At 48.5% G+C, this 18832-nt stretch overlaps 1 protein-coding gene across 3 annotated transcripts in view; it reads left to right on the top strand.

The window, feature by feature from the left end:
* PARP8 (poly(ADP-ribose) polymerase family member 8) overlaps nucleotides 1-13995 on the top strand; it is a 147700-nt gene extending 133705 nt beyond the window's left edge. For all 3 annotated transcript variants that reach the window (XM_045839879.1, XM_045839880.1, XM_045839881.1), the window contains 2 exons: nucleotides 421-505; nucleotides 9461-13995. In XM_045839879.1, coding sequence (XP_045695835.1) covers nucleotides 421-505; nucleotides 9461-9563 — 188 coding nt within the window. In that variant the 3' untranslated portion in view covers nucleotides 9564-13995. The remainder of the gene's footprint in view (nucleotides 1-420; nucleotides 506-9460) is intronic.
* Nucleotides 13996-18832: the final 4837 nt, after the last annotated feature.

Here is an 18832-nt window from a genome sequence, read left to right as displayed (position 1 = left end):
CTCGTGTTGGGAGTTTTGGTAGTCACTGTTAACTGTCTTGGATGTTTTTGCCATAGTGTTGAGTGGCATCTCATCGTTTTTACTTACGTTTCTTTTTTGTTGTTGTTGTAGTTTTTTTTTTTAATTTTATTTATTTAGTTTTAGAGAGGGAAGGGAGGGAGAAAGAGAGAGAGAGAAACATCAATGTGTGGTTGCTGGGGGCCATGGCCTGCAACCCAGGCGTGTACCCTGACTGGGAATCGAACCTGCGATGCTTTGGTTTGCAGCCCACGCTCAATCCACTGAGCTACACCAGCCAGGGCTACTTACGTTTCTTGATAGCTAATGAGGGTAAACATCTTTTCGTATGTTAATTTTGCACGTACTTTCACTTCTCGGTTTCTGAGAATAAAGTCCTTGCGTTCTGTCTTGGGCTTCCAGTGATCACCTCCCCGGACCTGCACAAACACGGAGAGATCTGGGTCGTCCCCAACACCGACCACGTCTGCACCCGGTTCTTCTTCGTGTAAGTGCCCAGGCGCCCGCCTGCGTGCCCCCGGCTTCCCCAGGAGTGGGGCCGTGGGGACCACATGTTTACTGGGTGGTCGCTCTGGCCTCCAGTGTCTAACAGACGTCATGTCTCGTCAACTTCATGTTTTCATTTCATTTTAATAAGCTGTAAAAACCAGTGATGCTTAAATGTGAATGTAGCACTAAAGACAAATATTGTCTCTTTAACCATCTGTCTGTACATGTGTGTATGTAGACATGTATATATGTGTGTGTATATGTATACCCGTAGGTACACATATATACTCAGCTATTATATTTACAGATATTAGAACACGGAATGAAAACAGTCACAAGAAGGTTTTGTCCCTATAAAAAGCCGATTTACATTCCAGATGTTAATGAGTTGGCAACACAGGACTTGCTATAGATTGTTTTTGGTCACAGCTGTATCGTAAGTGTATTCAAATATAAAAGCACTATTTTTCATCCCTAAGTAAGTAACGAGGGTGGCAGACTGGTCTGACTTTCACCCGCCCCCACTTGACCCCCAACCCTTTTCTCTCCCCTATTTCTTCCTCATCCACCGTCCTCCCCCAGAAGGGGCCGCAGGAGGGGCGTTGAGCATCTCTTTTGCACGTCATTGTGGGTCTCTAAAAAGAAGCTGGAGAAATGGCACCCGCTTGTTTTTCATCCACCGTGCCAAAATGACTCCGTCGAGATGGCTCCGATGTCTCGTGTAGCCAGAGCTCCGGGTATCTGTAGCGTTTCCTCTGTTAGCTTGCTGACGGTCTGTTCCCCGTGGGAATGCTATCAGCCGCCTGGCTCTCTTCTGGGTGGTATGAAAACTGTGAATTTCTTACGATGCAGTTTCATATATTATGTATCTGTGCATCCAGTGTGCACAGAATACATATTGATACATGGTGAGGCGGGAGAGAAAGTAATGAAAAGAGCCCGGCTTTTGATCAGACGGCGTGTGTCCGGGCTCACCAGTTTTTCGTAAGGACCCACGAGCCAAGTTGCATAACTCTTCAAGCTCCATCAGTAGACACAGTGAGGCACCAGCAGCAGACACAGTAGAACAGGCCATTATCAGCCAGGCTGCCCTTGTGGGGCTGGAACCAGGGTCAGACCCTGGAGACCAGGGGCCAAGGGGGCGCATGGACAGAGTCCAAAGTCCCCTGCTTAGCTTGACACTGATCTCTGAATTTGTTCCTTTTAGCATCTCCGTAACACTCAAATTTGTTGAGCTAAAAAAAAAAAGCTTTCAGGTATTTAACTAGGCAATAAGCATTCAAGTGTTAATTCATTGAAATTTCACTTAAATTATATGTAAAATAATTCCGTAGGGACCCATGTGTGGGATGCATATATATATGTGTGTGTGTTTAGTCGAGAGAAAGATTATTTCATGAGAAGAAAAACTTAAGGAAAAAGCATCTGAAGAAAAGAGAAGAAAATACTTCCAATGTACTCCAATACTTTCTAAATAATACAAAGGAAAGAATTCTCTTAAGATAATGATTTTCACTTTTTCATAAATACAAAGGAGATTTCATCCTTTTTTTCTGCACCCTTTGGAGAGAAGGGCCTAATTAACTAAAATTGATAAGATTCAAAACACGTCAAAAGGGGACTCTATCCACTAATTAATGTACATTCTAATTACAGCCATCCATTTTTATCTTTATATAATGATATCGCAGAATTCCAGTGAAGTGCCCCCCGGTGAGTGGGAACATCTTTGTGGAAAATAAATTGATGAGAAAGAAGCAACTTACCACAAACTTCCCATTTCAGAGAGAAAGTCTATTTCTGTTCCTACTTTTACTCCTTTTTTATTTTTTTAACAATATATGATCTCTTATGTTAGATGCTTGCCCTGATGACTAGTATATAAATTAATCTGCCTTTTTCTCTGTTAGTAAGTAAAAATATTAAAAATTAAAATAACTTCCATGCTAATCAGATTTGTAGTGTAAAGAAGATAATAAAATGGTCATTGGATAGGCTAATCTTATTCTTTCCAGCAAATAAATAATAACACAGAAGGAGAGAAAAATTGGGGGGGGCGGAATTTAGGGAACAGACTACTGTATCAGAGAAAAATGAAAGTAAAATTTAAAGGAAGATTTCCCTTAGGGGGAAAAGTGGAAATTGAGAAGGTTTTAAAACATCCTGTTGGAAGATTCCAAAATGAATAAACTTAATCAAATGCAAATGCTTCAGGCAAAAAAAAATGTACTAATTCAGATGTTATGAACAGATTCCAGCCAATTTCGAGAGTTTTCAGCAATTCTAGGAGTTGCTGCTAAAGCTTCGTTTCAGGACTGACCTGAGGCCCGTGTGTGCAAGGACAGGAAGGTCAACATACAAAACCAAGGCGGCTTTTTAAAAGGGGCCAAGAGCAGAACTTACACAGAGGGTATGGAAACCCAATCGGCGTGCCGTGCTCTGCTCACATACGACAAAAATACGTATTTCACAGTGAGTGGAACTTGGAGGGCTAGAGAAGAAAACCTACTATTGTTTTTTTTTCGTGAGTGAGCCTCAATAACAAAATTCAAGGGAAGGTGACTGATGCTTTGGCAGGTAAACAGAAAGAATGTGTGTCTGGTGCCACCAGTCCCCACCACTGCCACAGCACAACCCCCTCATCCCCGCGGGTCCAAGGAGAGGCTCCGAGACACCGGATCTGGGGGTCTTGCTTATTTGGTGTTGCAGCCCATGTGTTTTTTTTTGTTTTTTTAAGAGAGAAGCTTTTTTTTTTTTAAGATTTTATTTATTTTTAGAGAGGGAAGGGAGGGCGAAGGACAGAGAGAGAGACAGAGAGAAACATCAATGTGTGGTTGCTGGGGGTCATGGCCCACAACCCAGGCATGTACCCTGACTGGGAATCGAACCTGCGACACTTTGGTTCACAGCCCGCGCTCAATCCACTGAGCCACGCCAGCCAGGGCGCAGCCCACGTGTTTCGTGCTCCCGTTTTTCTTTGATTTAGAGCAGACAGGTCTGCCCATGAATCGTTTCCACATTCTGTCTATTAAAGAAATTTAAGATTTATACCCCCTCCTAGTACTCGAAAGATAGCAGGAAGCTCAGAAATGTAAGGAGAGGGAAGTTCAAATAAAACAGACCGTCTGCAGGAAAGAGCTGGAGTCTCAGGACTTCCTATTTTACCTAGAAGGGCCAGCACAAATACCCCCCTCCCCCAAGTGCTTCGTCTTACTCACTGCCCCTGGAGGCCAGCTCCTCCCCCTGCTGCCCCCACCCTCCCGTGCACCCCGCCACCCCGCACACCAAGCCTGGAGCCCGGCAGGCGCTTGCTCGTCAGCCTGTGTTAAGGAATAAGCAGAGGCAAAGGCAAAAAAAGGAAAATACCTCGGATTACACGTGGTTTTCATTTCAGGTCAAAGTTTGAAATGCACCTCAGGAGGCAGACACAAGAACATTTTACAAAATAAGACCCGTATGAAGGCCGTCCGGTGAAACGAGAGCTGTCTTGACGAAAGATGAACGGTGCCCGGCGGGGAACCCAGGGAGGGGACGGCTTAGGCTCACTCGCGGAGTCGGATGACAGAGCATCCGTCAGGGCTCAGTGGAGCCGCGAGACCGCACTCTGATGGGTCGGGGAGCTGGCTTGGTCCCCGGTCGGTCAGTAATAAATCCAACGTCTCCGTCATCTCCAGCCCAGATCCCCTTCCCAGGTTTGAACTGCCGCATCACCCCCCGCCTCAGAGCCCTGAACAGCTGCTCGCTGCTTGTAAGGTGGAGCCCAGCCTCCTTGGCCAAGGGGACCCAGCCGCCCCTCCGCCCTTGCTCCTCCCCCAGAACCTCTCTTCTGCCTTGGAAGGTCCGGGGGGTGCAGCCCCCGGCCTCGTGGCCGTGGTTTCCCACCCCAGGGCGTCGGGCTTTGCAGCCTGCCGTGGGCGCTCGGGCTCTTGGCCCTGTGAGCCCGGTCGGGTGCTCTCACCCACTCGCTCCCCCCACTCTTACTGTCTGTCGGACCCCCACCCCTCTTCGCTGTGGCTCCTCCCAGAAGCGGCCCCCGCCTTCCTGGTGCCGCCGCTTTGTGCTCCTGGGTGCCCCGGGCGTGGTTGCATCAGCGGGTCGTTCTTCTGTAGGTGGAGGGTCTCCTGCACGACTCGGTGACCTCCTTCAGGTCGTGCTGGGGCGTGGGCACCTCGCACAGTGCCAGTGCGTGGCGGGGAGGAGGAGTGATGAACTGCCCGCCCCGTAACTGCCCGCTGAGGACCTGCCCCCGGAGGTCTGCCGACGCCTCGAATCCAGTGGGTGCAACGGGGACCTGCTGCTGCTGAGTGCCCTCCCCGCATCTATACCTCCCCGGCCCGTGCGTTTAGTGTTCACGTCGGAGACTTGCCACCGGCGCCGCGGTCGCCCTTTTCCTTTTCCTTTTCCTTGCTCACGGAGGCGTTATCGGCGCCCCAGCTTGTCCCTGCAGCGTCCTCCCATCAGCACCTGCGTGTCTGTGGTTCGGCCGTCCCCTCCCCGGAGCGCACCAGAGAGCGGGGGTTACTCTCTGTGGCTCCGACCTCTCCGACCCCTGATTAGTTGGTACGATGCCCGGTTTGTCAACGTTGTGGTCAGCGCCCTAGTGCCGCCTGCTCAGTCGCCGGAAACCGAAATCAGGGGAAGCCAGAAAAGAAGAAAATCGCCCGTAATATCTCCGTTTACAGTTAAACTACGGTTCATCTTTTGGAGCGTAGCTTACCTTACTGCGCACATAAAATTTTTAAGATCTCGCTGTTTATACCACGTTAACTTTCCACAAGCAGACTTTTGTTGACTCCTGGCTCACCCAGCCTGCTCATTTTTAACCAGTACAAACAAACACGTCCTCCTGCTGCGTGGGGCCCACTTACCTTCCTCCAGTTACCCGCACCAACCGCTGAGTGATGTCGCCCACAGCCTGGGGTGGTCCCCCTGCCCCCCCCCCCGCCCCCGACCACGTCTTCACTGTCAGCTGGTCCAAGGGACCGGCCTTCCCCCCAGCTCACCTGCAGCCCGCCTTCCACGTCCGGACCCCGGGGTCGTCTCCGGGGGCCTTTCCCGACACCCCCATCAGTCATACGTGACATCTGTCTTTACTCCAAATGTCGCTCGCCCTGCTTCGTACCGCCCAGGCTGCCTCCTCCTACAATTGTTTTCGTAACTGGTATCTGTCTGCCCGGGTAAAGTGAAATGGTGCTCGTGTTTCAGAGTCGCACCTCCTGTGCAGAAACACTGAACACACATCGGACGGAGGCAATGGCAAGGGACCCAGTGTTCTAACCCGGTGACGGGATGGGACACGGCTGTGGGGGCGCGTCAGGTTCCCTGCGGGCCCTCTGGGCAGGCGCTGGGTGTCACTCGGTTCACAGCGGCCTCTTTCTGTCGCTCGTGGAAAGCAGTGCCGTGGTTTCTGGGTCCCAGGTTTGGGGGACAGACAGCAGACTTACCTGTGCCAGCCTGGGAACGGAGCTGTCTCCAAGCTGCAGCCACAGTTGGAGAGTAGAGGTTGTCAGAGCATCCCCACCTTTTCTCCAAGTTTTCCCATCCCCGGGAGAGGCCCCGGCAGCCAAATTCCATCGATCGTCTTAATTTCTCTCCTACCGCTTTGTAAGCAAAACAGTTTGTTTTTAATGAAAGTTTTAGTAATCTATTCATACTCCTGGGGACATAAGTTGTTTTTCTTTCTTCATAAAACCCCAGTCAGGCGTGTCGTTTCTTTATTGACAATTTCTTCTATTTCTTTCTTTTTTTTTTTTTAAACTGTGTTGCTTCCCCGACTGGGAGGGACTTCTCGTTGACAGCACAGGGTTTGTCCTTGGTGCCAATAAAGCAGCTCCCAAGGGCTGTGTCTGCCGGGTTGGCCAGCACCCTTGGGCCACCGCCGCCGACAGCCTCTCGAGCTCAGCCAGTTGCCCAAGTCACAGGCTACTTTGTGTTCCTCCGCGATCGTATCTGCTTCGTGGGGGAGGGAACCCGAATGCCTTTGGCCGGTCTTACCCTCAGCCTGCAGCTGCGGTGCTTCCCGGCAGGCCTCGTAGACAACAGAAGAAGATGCCTCTGTCTCGGTACTTTCCGTCTCCATCTCGCTCTCACGCTCGGCCCCCGCCTCCCCCCGGGTGTGTATGGGGACGTGAAGGATCACCGTCAATAATGCCGTGGTCCCTGTGGGTGGTGCCGGCTGGGGACCGGGCCTGCCAGGGGGATCACTTTGTAAACTCTATGGCTGTCTAACCGCTCTGCTGCCCACCTTTAATAGAAAATAAGTCTGAGTGTCAACCATCAAAGGGGACCCCTCGTGCACTGTTGGTGGGACGGCAGACTGGTGCAGCCACTGTGGAAAGCAGTATGGCGATTTCCTCAAAAGATTAAACATGGACCTGCCAGCGATGACCCAGCGATGCCACTGCTGGGAATTTGTCTGGAGAAACCCAAAGCATTAACTGGAAAGAGTATGTGCACCCCTGTGTTCATCGCAGCGTTATTGACAGTCGCCGAGATTTGAGAAATGAAAGTACGAGGAAGGAGAGTGGTCAGCTGTGCCCCACGCAGCAGACCAGAGACTTTGTGGCGGGCAAAGCTCCCGAGTTCCTCGGCGAGGAGCCCGTGGGCAGCCGTGGGCAGTACCTGCCGGGAGAGCGGTGGGGTGAGGCGGACGATCGCAGTGGGTTGCAGAAGAAACGAGAAGTTCTGTAGTACAGATAAATCCCTTTTTCTGTTGTGTTTTTCTCCATTACTATTTATCCCCCCTGTGCCCACCCCCACAGTCGTCACACTGTTGTCCGTGTCCATGAGTCCTCCCCCTCCCCTCCCCTCTCCTCCCCTCCCCTCCCCCAGAGCTGTCAGCCAGCTCTCCATCTACGAGTCTGTCTCTGTTTTGCTGGTTAGTTCATTTCATTCATTAGATTCCACATATGAGTGAAATCATATGGTACTTGTCTTCCTCTGACTGGCTGATTTCGCTTAGCATAATGTTCTCCAAGTCCATCCACGCTGTCACAAGGGGTAAAATTTTCTTCTTTTTTACAGCTGAGTAGTATTCCATTGTGTGAATGTCCCATAGATGTTTTGTCCACTCATCTGCTTATGGACACGTGGGCTGCTTCTATGTCTGGGCCATTGTAAATACCGCCACCGTGGACAAAGGGGCACTGAACCAAAGGCCAACTCTAAATTGAAAGGAGTGGGAATGGTAGTATGTAGGCTGGGTGTCAGTAAGGCCAAGCACATCTTTGTCAACTTTGTGTCCAAAACGTGAAGGACACAGCAGGTGTGTTGACTACCAAAAGTGCCGTAGGGCCAGAACCATCATACATGCGTATTGGGAAACTGGGAAACCGTCAAAAACCAAGACGGTTCTGAGACCTTCCATCCTGCCCACTTCTCTCTAAGGACGGTGGCCTTTGTGTCTGTTTTGTCCTCTTTCTGTCATTCGCTTCCGTTTCCCACAATCTAAGTCCCAGAGGCACCGGATGGGCTGGCCGGGTCAAACAGCACTGTCTGCCTCGGGCAGGCTGCCCACCCCCCGCCCCAGCCTGGGCTGGGCTTTAGGGGTGGCTTACTTTACCCTCAGTCCAGCGGGTAGCCAGGGTTTCTGCAAACGCCAGGATGAAGAACTTTCTTGCCCAATAAAATGCATCTTTACATATTTCGCCCCAAAGCACTCGCTTTGATCTGGACACTTCTCACGCATTTCACTTTGCAGATTCTCTCTAGTTCTTAGCGGGGAGTTTCCTGCTTGATCTTCTGAGAAAGTGTTTATAATGGGGCCGTGCACCACAAACGCCATGCTCTTCCTCCCAGCCGTGTTTCCCCTTCCAGGGTCTTCTATGTACAAGGGTGGGGGGGGGGCAGTGCACGCTTGTGGGGCGAGAATTAGCCATGTCGACAGGCCAATCTGGGTCGGTTGTTGGGAGTTTAACCTTGGTGCGAACGGTCGTCCCTTGGGGTCCCAGCAGCGGCTTACATCAGGGGTAGGTCCTCACCACTTGTGCCATCTGGCCCGGGTCCCTGTGCTGTGCTGTGCTATCTCGGGAGCGTTTATGCGCGACTAGGAAAAGCCGAGACGCATGTGCATCTCGGAGGCTGTGCTTATGCCCCGGGGGTCTGGGGTGACGTGCCCACCACTTCTCCGAAGCTCCTGTCTGGACGTCATCTTTGTGAAGTAACACGGATGCGTCGCCGACTCTACTCTGAATATTGTCGCGGAAGTTCAACCATTCATTCTTGGGAAACGTTTACTGTCCCAGTAGGTTTGCTTCTTCGAGAAATGAATTACCATCTAAAATACAATTATTTCTTTCTGAAGGACTTAGTAATTGCTGTCCTTCCACGTTTCATCTTCCCTTCTATTCCTGAGCTGAACTTAGCACACTTGCACTCTGGTGTGAAGGACCAGCGCAAACAGGAATACGTTCTCATCAGACCCCCTGGGACAAGCAGTGACAAGGGAAACAATGCATCGCTGATGACCACGGGATGATGATTAGCAGGCCAGCGTGGCGGCAGAGGGTGTGGTGGTTGCGTGGGGTGTGACGGGTCCGAGAGATGAGTAAAGGTCGCAGCGGCCAGGGGCGAGGGCAGGCGAAAGGAGGGCGTTGAGGCGGGCGTGTTTTTTCACGGCCACTTCCCGCCGCCGCCTCGGGAACCGTCCGCTGGGGCGCAGCCTGCCGCTCCGGTGGCGCTCTGCGGGGAGACACGGGTAAAGAGGGAGGAAGAGGGGGGCAGGTCAGGGCGCGGCAGAGAATAACCAGGGGTTCAGTGATGCAGGCGGCTCTGGGTTCCGCGATGCACGCGCGTTACCAGACTCTACCGAGACCGGCCTGTCTTCCGATGTTCGTTCTTTCAGGCTGTGCTCCAGGCGCCAGGTAGCATTTTGAAGCTGCTGGAAATGCTTTGTGATTCGCTTTTTAAGTGTTTCAATGTTTCTAATGTCGCATGTTTCTCCTTCTTGCTGCAGCTACGAGGACGGCCAGGTGGGGGATGCGAACATTAACACGCAAGAAGGGGGCATACACAGGGAGATCCTCCGGGTGATCGGCAACCAGACCGCCACCGGCTAGAGGGCCGCCCCGCGCGCGGCCGGCGCGGCCTGAAGGCCTTCTCGGGTTCAAAGCTGGGTTTTGAACTGAAGAAGATGACGAAATAATTTATTGTTATGATGAACAAAATTAACCCTTTGAATACTGATTCTTTTCTTAGTATTTCTAAGTATCTCCTTAAATACCTAAGATGGTATACACACTTTATCAATTGTAGGGTGACGGGATCTAGTAGTAAAAATTACAGCAGCACTTAAACTGAAGTTTGGGTTGCTCCCACAATAAACAGATTGAAAAAACAGTTTCGCGCTGATATTTTTATATTAAACTCTTTAATTGGAAATCTGGAGTTACAATATCGACACTTTAGGTCGCCAAAATAGAACCGAGAGCGTTTTATAACAAAGTCTAAATCTATATGATACTTTGCAATAAGTAAAATGTCTGCACATTCTGATGTGCTGTATACTGAGTGGTAGGAGCATTCAGATATTTTGAGGAGGGATGCCTCCTATTCTCCTGTTACTTTTTCTTCTACAAAAACAATTAGGCTTCGATGCAATGCTTTGCCCAAAAGTTTGTATTCTTCACAACTGTAGGTTCATGCATCAGAACGCGTGCTCGTGCACATGTGTGTCTACATGCACATGTGTGTCCACATGCACATGTGTGTTTTGACAACAGATGGCATAGCTCCGCTGCTCTGTCTTCATTCGGTGAAGAGAAATCATGTTCAGTGAGCAGAAGTCTGGACCTAAACCAAGATATAAGCCAAATTTGCCATTACTGTTCATTCCCTGAAAATATTTGCAGGCAATTTTTCTATTTGTTTAAAGAATGTTTTCTTCAGGAAAACTCAGCTCTTTAATAATGTTATCTAAAAGTCATAATTTGGGAAAATAGATGCCCCTGGCGGACTAAATCCATATTCAAATGAGCCCATGCTTAATAAGAAGGCTTCAGAACTTAATTAGTACGCATTTTTATTTCCTACAGTGGAACATTTTTTTTAAATTTATTTAGAGCACACCAGCATTTTTATATTTTTTTCATCTAATACCTCTGCTTATTTTTTTCATATTGAGAAAGAAGACAAACTTTGACATTTCTTTTATATTAAAAGGCTGCAAAATAAGTTTCTGGAGAACAAGGACACCAGCGCCATCCTCCTCCTTTCAAGGGTCGTGTGCTCACCAGCGTCTCGTTTCTGTTGCTTTGTCTCGGTCGTTACAAGTTTTAATTGACAGTTTCCCTTTTCCACGAGACCTCTCTGGAGCAGGGCCATTCGCGAGAGCAGTTCAATGATCCCGGCTGCCACTCGAGTCGAACTTTGAATCAAGGCTCCTCCTGTCTGAGTTTCATTTCCATAGAAAGAAAAAAAAAATAAAAATGTGGCGTCATCCGTGAGAAAAATGCTGGAACTTCTGCGTTTATGTCCTTTGGTGTATAAACGATGAGAGAAAAGGTCATACACGGTATGAAGGGTTGCTATTTAGGAAGCCTTTACTAATCGGTTTGTTTTCTGAGATTGTAAATAATTGATTTCTGCAGAAAGAGACTGGAAATGGTTGGGATACTAACTGTGGTGGTACAGTCCACTGAACATGTTGATGTGTGTCATCTTGTACCTTTGAACCCAAATGAGACAGAGGACTGATGTTGGCATTCGAGGGCCAAGCGACAGCACCTCCTAGTGTCCTGGGAGCGGACATCCGAAGACTTCTGGTAGGGCAAGAGGGCTGCTTGCTTAACCCAAGTCCCTCTGACTGTGTCTTAAAAACATTTTTAAGCAACAAAATTATTTTTTCAAGTTAATTGTATGGGGCATTGTGTACATGCCATAAATATGAAGATGTAAGGGCAGGATTTGGAAAGTGAGGTCCTAGAACCCCCCGACCTGTGTGGCCATGAGGGCCACTGAGGCTCCTCCAGCGCCTTCAGGGGCCATGTTCAAACCACCGGCCTGACCCGTGGAGGGCTCACCAGACAGCGACCTGTCAGGAGTGTGGTGTTCGGATCCGAGCAGCAAGGGGGCCCCCTATGACCAGGGCCACTACAGAGAGGGGTGAGGAAAAGCTGGCCCAATAGCAACTTCTGCCGATTGAAGAGTGAAAGTAGAATCACCTCTCAGAGCAAGGGATGCAGTCCATAGTTTCAATGCCTAATAATACTATATAGACAACAGGCACCTGTTATGATAAGGCATCTTCTCATGATAATTAATGGGATGCTGTTGCGATGCAGAAGGACAAATTTTAAATTTGTTTCGAAAAACTGTCAGCTCCTTTGTAAGCAAATACTCCAAGTGGAGCCAAACTTTTCATTGAAACTTGGATGCGGGGAATACTGTAGTATACTGACGCTTACCTTTGTTTCTAAAGGATCTAATTTCAATAGACACCATTAGTAAATGAATAGCTTGCTTCCAGAGTCCAAGCAGGTCCTTAAAAGGTAGAAGTTTCAACATGACTATGACCATGCCTTGATTCAGTCACCACATTAAGATAATACTTATGGATGTATTTGCTGATTCCAAATGTGTGATATTCTTTTGTATTTATATAATTATTTGAAGTCTGTTCACTGCTGCTTTGTAATAGTTATATTAATTGTGTAGCCATTACTAGTGATACTAACCCTTTGAGCAAAGGGAATCATTTTCATCCCTGAAGGAGGGGAAGAAGTACCTTACGTTATTAGTTGTACTTTTTCTGGCATTACTGACTTTGTGACTATTTCAGTATGAATAATTTGTCACCGTTATTGTCCACTGTATTAAAAAAGGAAATGATCAAACAGTCAAAAAGAGGAAAAAAGCAATACTATACTTATGAAGTATTAAGGTACTTTAGCAGTGCCTTAGACTGTGTTACATTGAAATGACTTTTATTTTTGTTGCTCAGCAAATACTAGTCAAATGTTGGACTTGAGGGTGGTTTTTAAATTTAAAGTTTGAATATAAAAGTATAAGATTTAAATATAAGCCCTTAAACTTACCATCAAATACGATGACGTATAAGAAACCAGCCCAAACTATGGTTAATGCCCTGAATATTTCTCATTGAGAAATCTAGGCATGTAGAAAAGAAATCCTCAGTTATCCTCCCCTTCGCTAAAAGAAAGAAAACCCTTAATCGGCAAGTCTATAAATCTTCATCGTCATTGAAAGAATCTTAGCACTACTTTATCATAATTCTACAACTCGCTTAGGGTGTGGGGTCTCAGAACGTTGTAAGGATACGTTCATCACCCTTGTCAAAGTCCGGACGACTTGATCAGGTAGTAAGTTCCTACGTCTGGCAGGCCACTCACCCTGGACCATCTGCTGCCTCAACGGATGGATTTCACGGTGGCCCTTGAAGCACATTTTAATAATATTAGGATGTTATTCTATTGTCTTGATGAATTCTTCATTATAACACTACCTCAAGACAAGTGATAAACGGTTAAGGTAAATTGGGTTTCCAGTATGAGGAAGAAATGGAGTTTTACCAGTAGACGTCATCAAGTGATTCAGCCATCTAGACCGTCAGGACACAGATACTTGTCTGTTATCTCTCGTCAATGCCGTGATTGGATATTTCAGTCGCTGGCACGGGATGATGTGCTTAACGCCCAATGAGCTATGAGAGGGTATTGCAAGTGGCAAAGTTTGAAAATAACTAGTTCCCTTTAGGATAAGTTTTCTACATGGGCCAGTTGTCTCCCCTTCACCTAAAGCCACCAACAGTGCCCCCCCCCCCCCGAACAGCTAAAAGATTAAAATACCCAACTCCCGGGCCAGAACGGCAGACTGAATAATCAAGCATTTTGGCATCGAATGCCTGCTAAATTTTTGTCAGATTATATATAAATTTGATGTGTATATTATTATCCAGTTAATTTTTCTTGGGGGTTTTGTGTACACTATGATATATTAGGATAAGTTTTTGTAGGTCAAAAGAATTTCAAGTAGTTTTTAGACAAAACATACCCATGAGTGTGAAAAAGCCGTGTTGAAGAATAGATTACATTACACATTTACCAGCAAGTCCGTGAAAAATAGTGCTTATTTACAGAGTCAACATAATTTAATGTTCTAAAAATAATTTCTTCAATCTGCCCAATACTTAATGTATCATTTGAGGTTTTAAAATGCGCAGCCATCCTTTATGTAAACATTAAGATATGCCTATGTTTCTTTAACGATAGAGTCTCCTTGACAATACAGTTTTTGACTTTTGTGCACAAAAATAGTATTGCAACCTGCTATTTAGCCTTTGGTGCCTTAGAGTTATTATAAATATTTAACAATATGTACATAATGTAAATACTGCCAAGAGATCACTAAGGCCAAATATTTTCTCTATTCACTTTTTATTGCACTTGCTTTCTATTGCTACTTAAGCCTCTTTTATCCAGCTTTGTAATAGTTCTGACACTGTAGCCAATGTAAATGTTTACTTTCAATAAATCTGACTTTGTTCAACAAGTGCGGTATATGTGGGCGCTACTTTGAAAACTCGCTTAGGCTTAGATACTCCTCGTGAGGGATCTTGCTTCTGGGGACTAGGTGTGTGACGTCCTCAACACACTCTGAGAGTGATGTTGCCCTTTTCAGTCATAAGATACTTTTAAAATACAAAGGACTAAAAGGAAAAAAAAAACACCTCTTTATGCCAGTATTCCCCGAATAGTTGCGATAGATTTAACTGATTGTGTGAGCACCACTGTAACTTCAAATGATGTCAAGGAACACAGGATTGAAGACACTTTTGTACATTTTGTGTGTATGCTCTGTTTACAGACACCTTGGCATAACTTCAAACGGAGTGTTTCAAATGAACCGTCCGGAACTTTCTAAGCGCTTTGGACTTGACTAGAAATTAGAAAATGATTTTAAAGTGCCACTTTTTGTAAAACACATCTCATTTCACTGAATAAGACATGAGTCCGTACATGAATATGATTCTCTAAACACAACAGTAAATGTTTCTGAGGCGCTAAGTTTACATTCTCGCGATAGATAAAATAATTCTGTACTTACGTTACATTTGCAGCCGAGACCTCAGATACAAAGCCTCTGTCGTGGCCGGAAGGCGCTTTCGATCTGTTTGGGGGAAGGAAACAACCCCCGTTGGAAATAATCCGTGAATAACACAAGGCCAGCGATGCCGAGTGGAAAAGACCGAAAATGCAGGCCAGGCTGAGGGAAGGGACTGACTGGGTCCCTCACAGCCCGGGGGGACATAGCACCTAGGAAAGCCGGTTTAGGGATGCGAGGATGAGGGTGGGCCTCCCCAAACTCACGCGTGCTTTGGCACTCGGCAACTTCAGTGACGTTTTCAATCTTCACGTTTGTGCCAGCGAGTCGTGTACTCCTGATTTCTACTGACGCCGCGTTTCAGAATCTTTTTGCAACGAGGTCACAATCATTTGCTTGTACATCTGCTTTTGCTTTGTACGTAATACATATTTACAAGCACTTAAATATGTTTTGAATTTTTAGTGGTTCCTCCACCAAATGTTTTAATGCTTTTTGACTTGGTCCAGCGGCTTCGGGAGCTGCTGTTCCCTGCGACGTGTGTGCACAGTCCTCGCAGGGAGGCGCTGGCAGGGTGCGCTCTCACCCCCTCCGGTGACCTGAGGCTCCAGAGGCTTCCTTCTTGCTGTGTTTGGGAAAGCCGATGTTGAGATCCCTGAGAACGTGCCGAGGATTCATTTGGCTTCTCTATCCCTGTGTCCCAATTCCAGGCCCCTCTTGTAAATTATTTCAAATAGTAGTGACCTACAGCTTCTTCTAAGAGAATGAAAATTTCAAAGATGCCCACCGAACCCATAGTTAAAAACATCATGCTTTCTTGAATTTCAGAGGAGAGAAATTTTTGATGAGAGACAGGATTTGCTTTTCGCAGCCACTTTCTAATTTAGAAAGTCCTTTCACGTAGCTTGTCTCGTTTTTCACACAAAATAACTCTGTGGAGCTAGCAGGCCCCTCCGTCTCTTACAGGTGAGAGGTTGAGCACCTTGTCAAAGGGATCACCAGGCTCCAGACCCAGAGTGGGAGTCTCTGAGTCTTGTCTCTCCTTTGTAATAAGCCACACTTCTTACTGCTGAAGTCCCCGCTTGGGAACTGACACAGCAAACACAGGAACTGCAGGGGGCTGCGGGGAAGAGAGGTCCCCCAGCTCTGCGGTGCTCCACCAGGGGATGACCCCCGCACAGGCTGGGCGTGAGCTCACTTTAGAGAGTCTGGGGGGAGCGTCTGCACGTGGTAACTGGCCCGGGGAAAGTGTCGTCGGCCTGTGGGTGAGAGAGAGCAGGACAGCAGCGTGGGGGAGGCGTGCCGGCAGCAGTATACGGAAGGGCTTCTGAGCAAGGCAGGATGCCAGGCGTGTTAGCAGTCCGTTGTCATTCTGATGAAGGCACAAAGGATGGGACCAGGAACGGGGGGAATAACAGAAGGAAGGGACAGAGGATTTAGAAAGAAGCAGTAAGTGGGGAAGCCGGAGACCCAGTCTGTGAGACAGGGATAACGGAAGACACTGGGCATAATTTCCTTCTGGCCTTTGTGTTAGAGATCAATCAAATTCTTCTGTGCAGGAAAGGGAGGATCACCGAAGGCAGTGGCCAGGCGACTTGCTCTCTGGGCGCATGCTCAGTCCTGTGAAGGGGAAGTGTGGAGGGCAGATGCTGTGGGCCACGAGGGGGCGCTTGCAGACACCTGGCACCCTCACCCTGTAAAACCAGACCCCTCCACACAGCTGTGCGAAGACGGTCACAGCAGTTCAGCAGGTCTGTGTCCATATAACATCGTTTCTTTCCCAGACCTGTCGGATTGTGTGTGTGTGTGTGTGTGTGTGTGTGTGTGTGTGTGTGTACAGTGCAGTGTAGTCGGGGACACAGGCCCACTGCCCAGGACGGTGGCCTCTTCCGCTAGGCACTGCTTGGAAGACACTGCCCACCGCCGATGACTCCAACTCCCACCGCAGTCCGACGACCCCTGAGCCTACAGCTCTTGTTCCTCTGAAATCGGAGCGTCCAGTGTGTATGATCAAACGTGCCACGCACACGCCTCTTCCTCAGTGTCCCCAGGACACCTCACGTAAACGCAGCAGTGCCCCCGGCCCGCCCTTCCGCTCTCCTCGCTGGCCTCTCGGGGGTCCAGTGGAAGGTGCCACACCAGCACCCGTACCCGACCCCGGGCCCTCCCCCGCCATCCCCACCAATCAGCGGCCGAGCCGTTTCCATTCCTCCTTGTGCCCGGGGTACGTTGCGTTTTCCTGGCCTCTCCTGTGACTCGCTTTGGTAACAGGTACGCGGGTTATATCGGTATCACCTCCAGCGGCCCTCCCTGACGGAATCCGGTGCCCTCTGCTCAGAACAGATCCTTGGCCCATGCGAGCAGCGCAGCCTCGGGATGGCTAGGACGCTGGACGCGCTGTGTGCCCGCAGACTCTGCCTGGAGTGCCGCGTGCCCAGACGCAGCAAGGAAAGGGTTGACCCCGCACCCGAGGAGACCCTCCTGCTGCACCTCGGCCTGGGCTAAGTAGGCTCCTGGGCGTGTTTAACGTCACCCCTGGCTCGGCCCCCTCTCAGCGTGCGGAAGCTACGCTGATCTTTCTAACACGCAAGTCTGATTTTGTAAACCCCTGACTTAAAATCCTTCTGTGTCTCCCAATCTCTCACTCAGTAAATACAGACTCCTGGCTGCTGCCTCCCTCTTTGACCCCTGCAGCCCCGCCCCCCCCGTGGCCCCTCCCCTCGGCCAGAGGCTCCTCACCTCCTCCCATGGCTCCTTCTCTCTGCCTGAGCCCCACTCCCACCTGCAACTTTTACTCCTCGTGGGCCACCATCAGTTTTCAGCCCGCGAGCTCCCAGCCTGCACCAGATGGTTCTGCATCCCCGAGCGTCTGACCGCAGCCCACCCCTGTCACTTAGCAGACGACGAAGAGGCTGACGGGTTCGCCTGCTTTCCCCCACCCCCCTCTTCCACGCCACCAGCACAGGTGGTCTCCGGGACCTGATCAATGTTTGGCACTTGGCACAGAAACAAGTACATTATACATGTCTGATGAAGATGATCTTGAGATGAAGTGACAGGAAAGCTAAAAATCTTGAGAATGTTTTATAATTGGCATATAACTTTCATAAATGTAAACTGTCCAGCAGGTGGAATATAACAAGCCAAAGTCGTCATCATCATCATCATCATCATCATCATCACAGGCTCCAGCTCTATCACCTGCAGGAAAGGTAGGAATCCTTGGATGTTGGCATCATCCACCTTGTCACCCCTGAAGTATACATTTTCGCCTTCTCATTTTTCATCTTGACTTTGGGTCAAGCAATACCTGGATTATTGGAAGGTCATTCTGAGGGCCCAGAATGAAACATAAAACTGGATACTTAACCAATTTATAATTTAATGTCAGTAATTTGCATAACCAAAGGATCATTGCTTTGCTAAATAATTACCTTAAATAATGAACTTCCTCAGCACATCTAAGAGTTCGTTTACAGGTCATTAACTCCTTGACATACATAGCAGATGACACTTGAAGCTAGAGGACTGACATTCATTCCCAATAAAAATAAATCAGAGGTGGAACTAAGCACATCTACAGTGGTAAGCCAACGGGGAAGTAAATTTCCTCCCAAAGGGACTGCATTCCTCGAACACGGTATAAATTGTAACGGACGTGAATTTTATTACACTAACGGCTCTGTGACATCAACTTAAATCTTTCAGCTGTGTAGTTAGGAACATTTCTATTCTTTACGTGTTTCTCGGTTAACTTCTGGGATTACATATTTCTTAATAGTAGTAGGCTCACGGCACAGTCAGTTCTCTAGTTCCCACGTACAGCGGCCGTGGAGCAGTGTAGCTTTCTGCAGCTTGTTATTTGGAATCCTTTTTCCCTGAATTTCTGCCTACAGCCAACCTGCCCATAACTGCAGGCCAAACTCGTGCACCCTCAAGGACGGACATGGCTCTGTTCTGGAGCGCCCGGCCATAAACGATGCCCTTCTGCTCCGGATCCCGGCCGTGTTCTGGAGTTCTCCTGCAGCGCGGACTCAGGGGTGCCGCTGTTCCCGGGGCTCTTCTGTGGGAAACACTGCATCCCCGAACACCATGCGCCACGGCCCCCTCCCTCGCCACGGCCCCCTCCCTCGTCTCTCTCTCGGCTACTGGGATGGGCCGAGTCACATGACCTTACTCTGTCCCTGGTTTAATTTCGTAGAACCTTGCAATTCCACAGCGTTTCCAACTTCTCTGTTAGCCTGATTGAAGACAGGGACAAAGAGTG

This window comes from Phyllostomus hastatus, unplaced genomic scaffold, assembly GCF_019186645.2.
Source record: "Phyllostomus hastatus isolate PE091 unplaced genomic scaffold, TTU_PhHast_1.1 phas_contig_329, whole genome shotgun sequence".
Lineage (NCBI taxonomy): Eukaryota > Metazoa > Chordata > Mammalia > Chiroptera > Phyllostomidae > Phyllostomus > Phyllostomus hastatus.
Note: the sequence above shows the minus strand (reverse complement) of the source record. Positions and strands in the feature narration are given on the sequence as shown.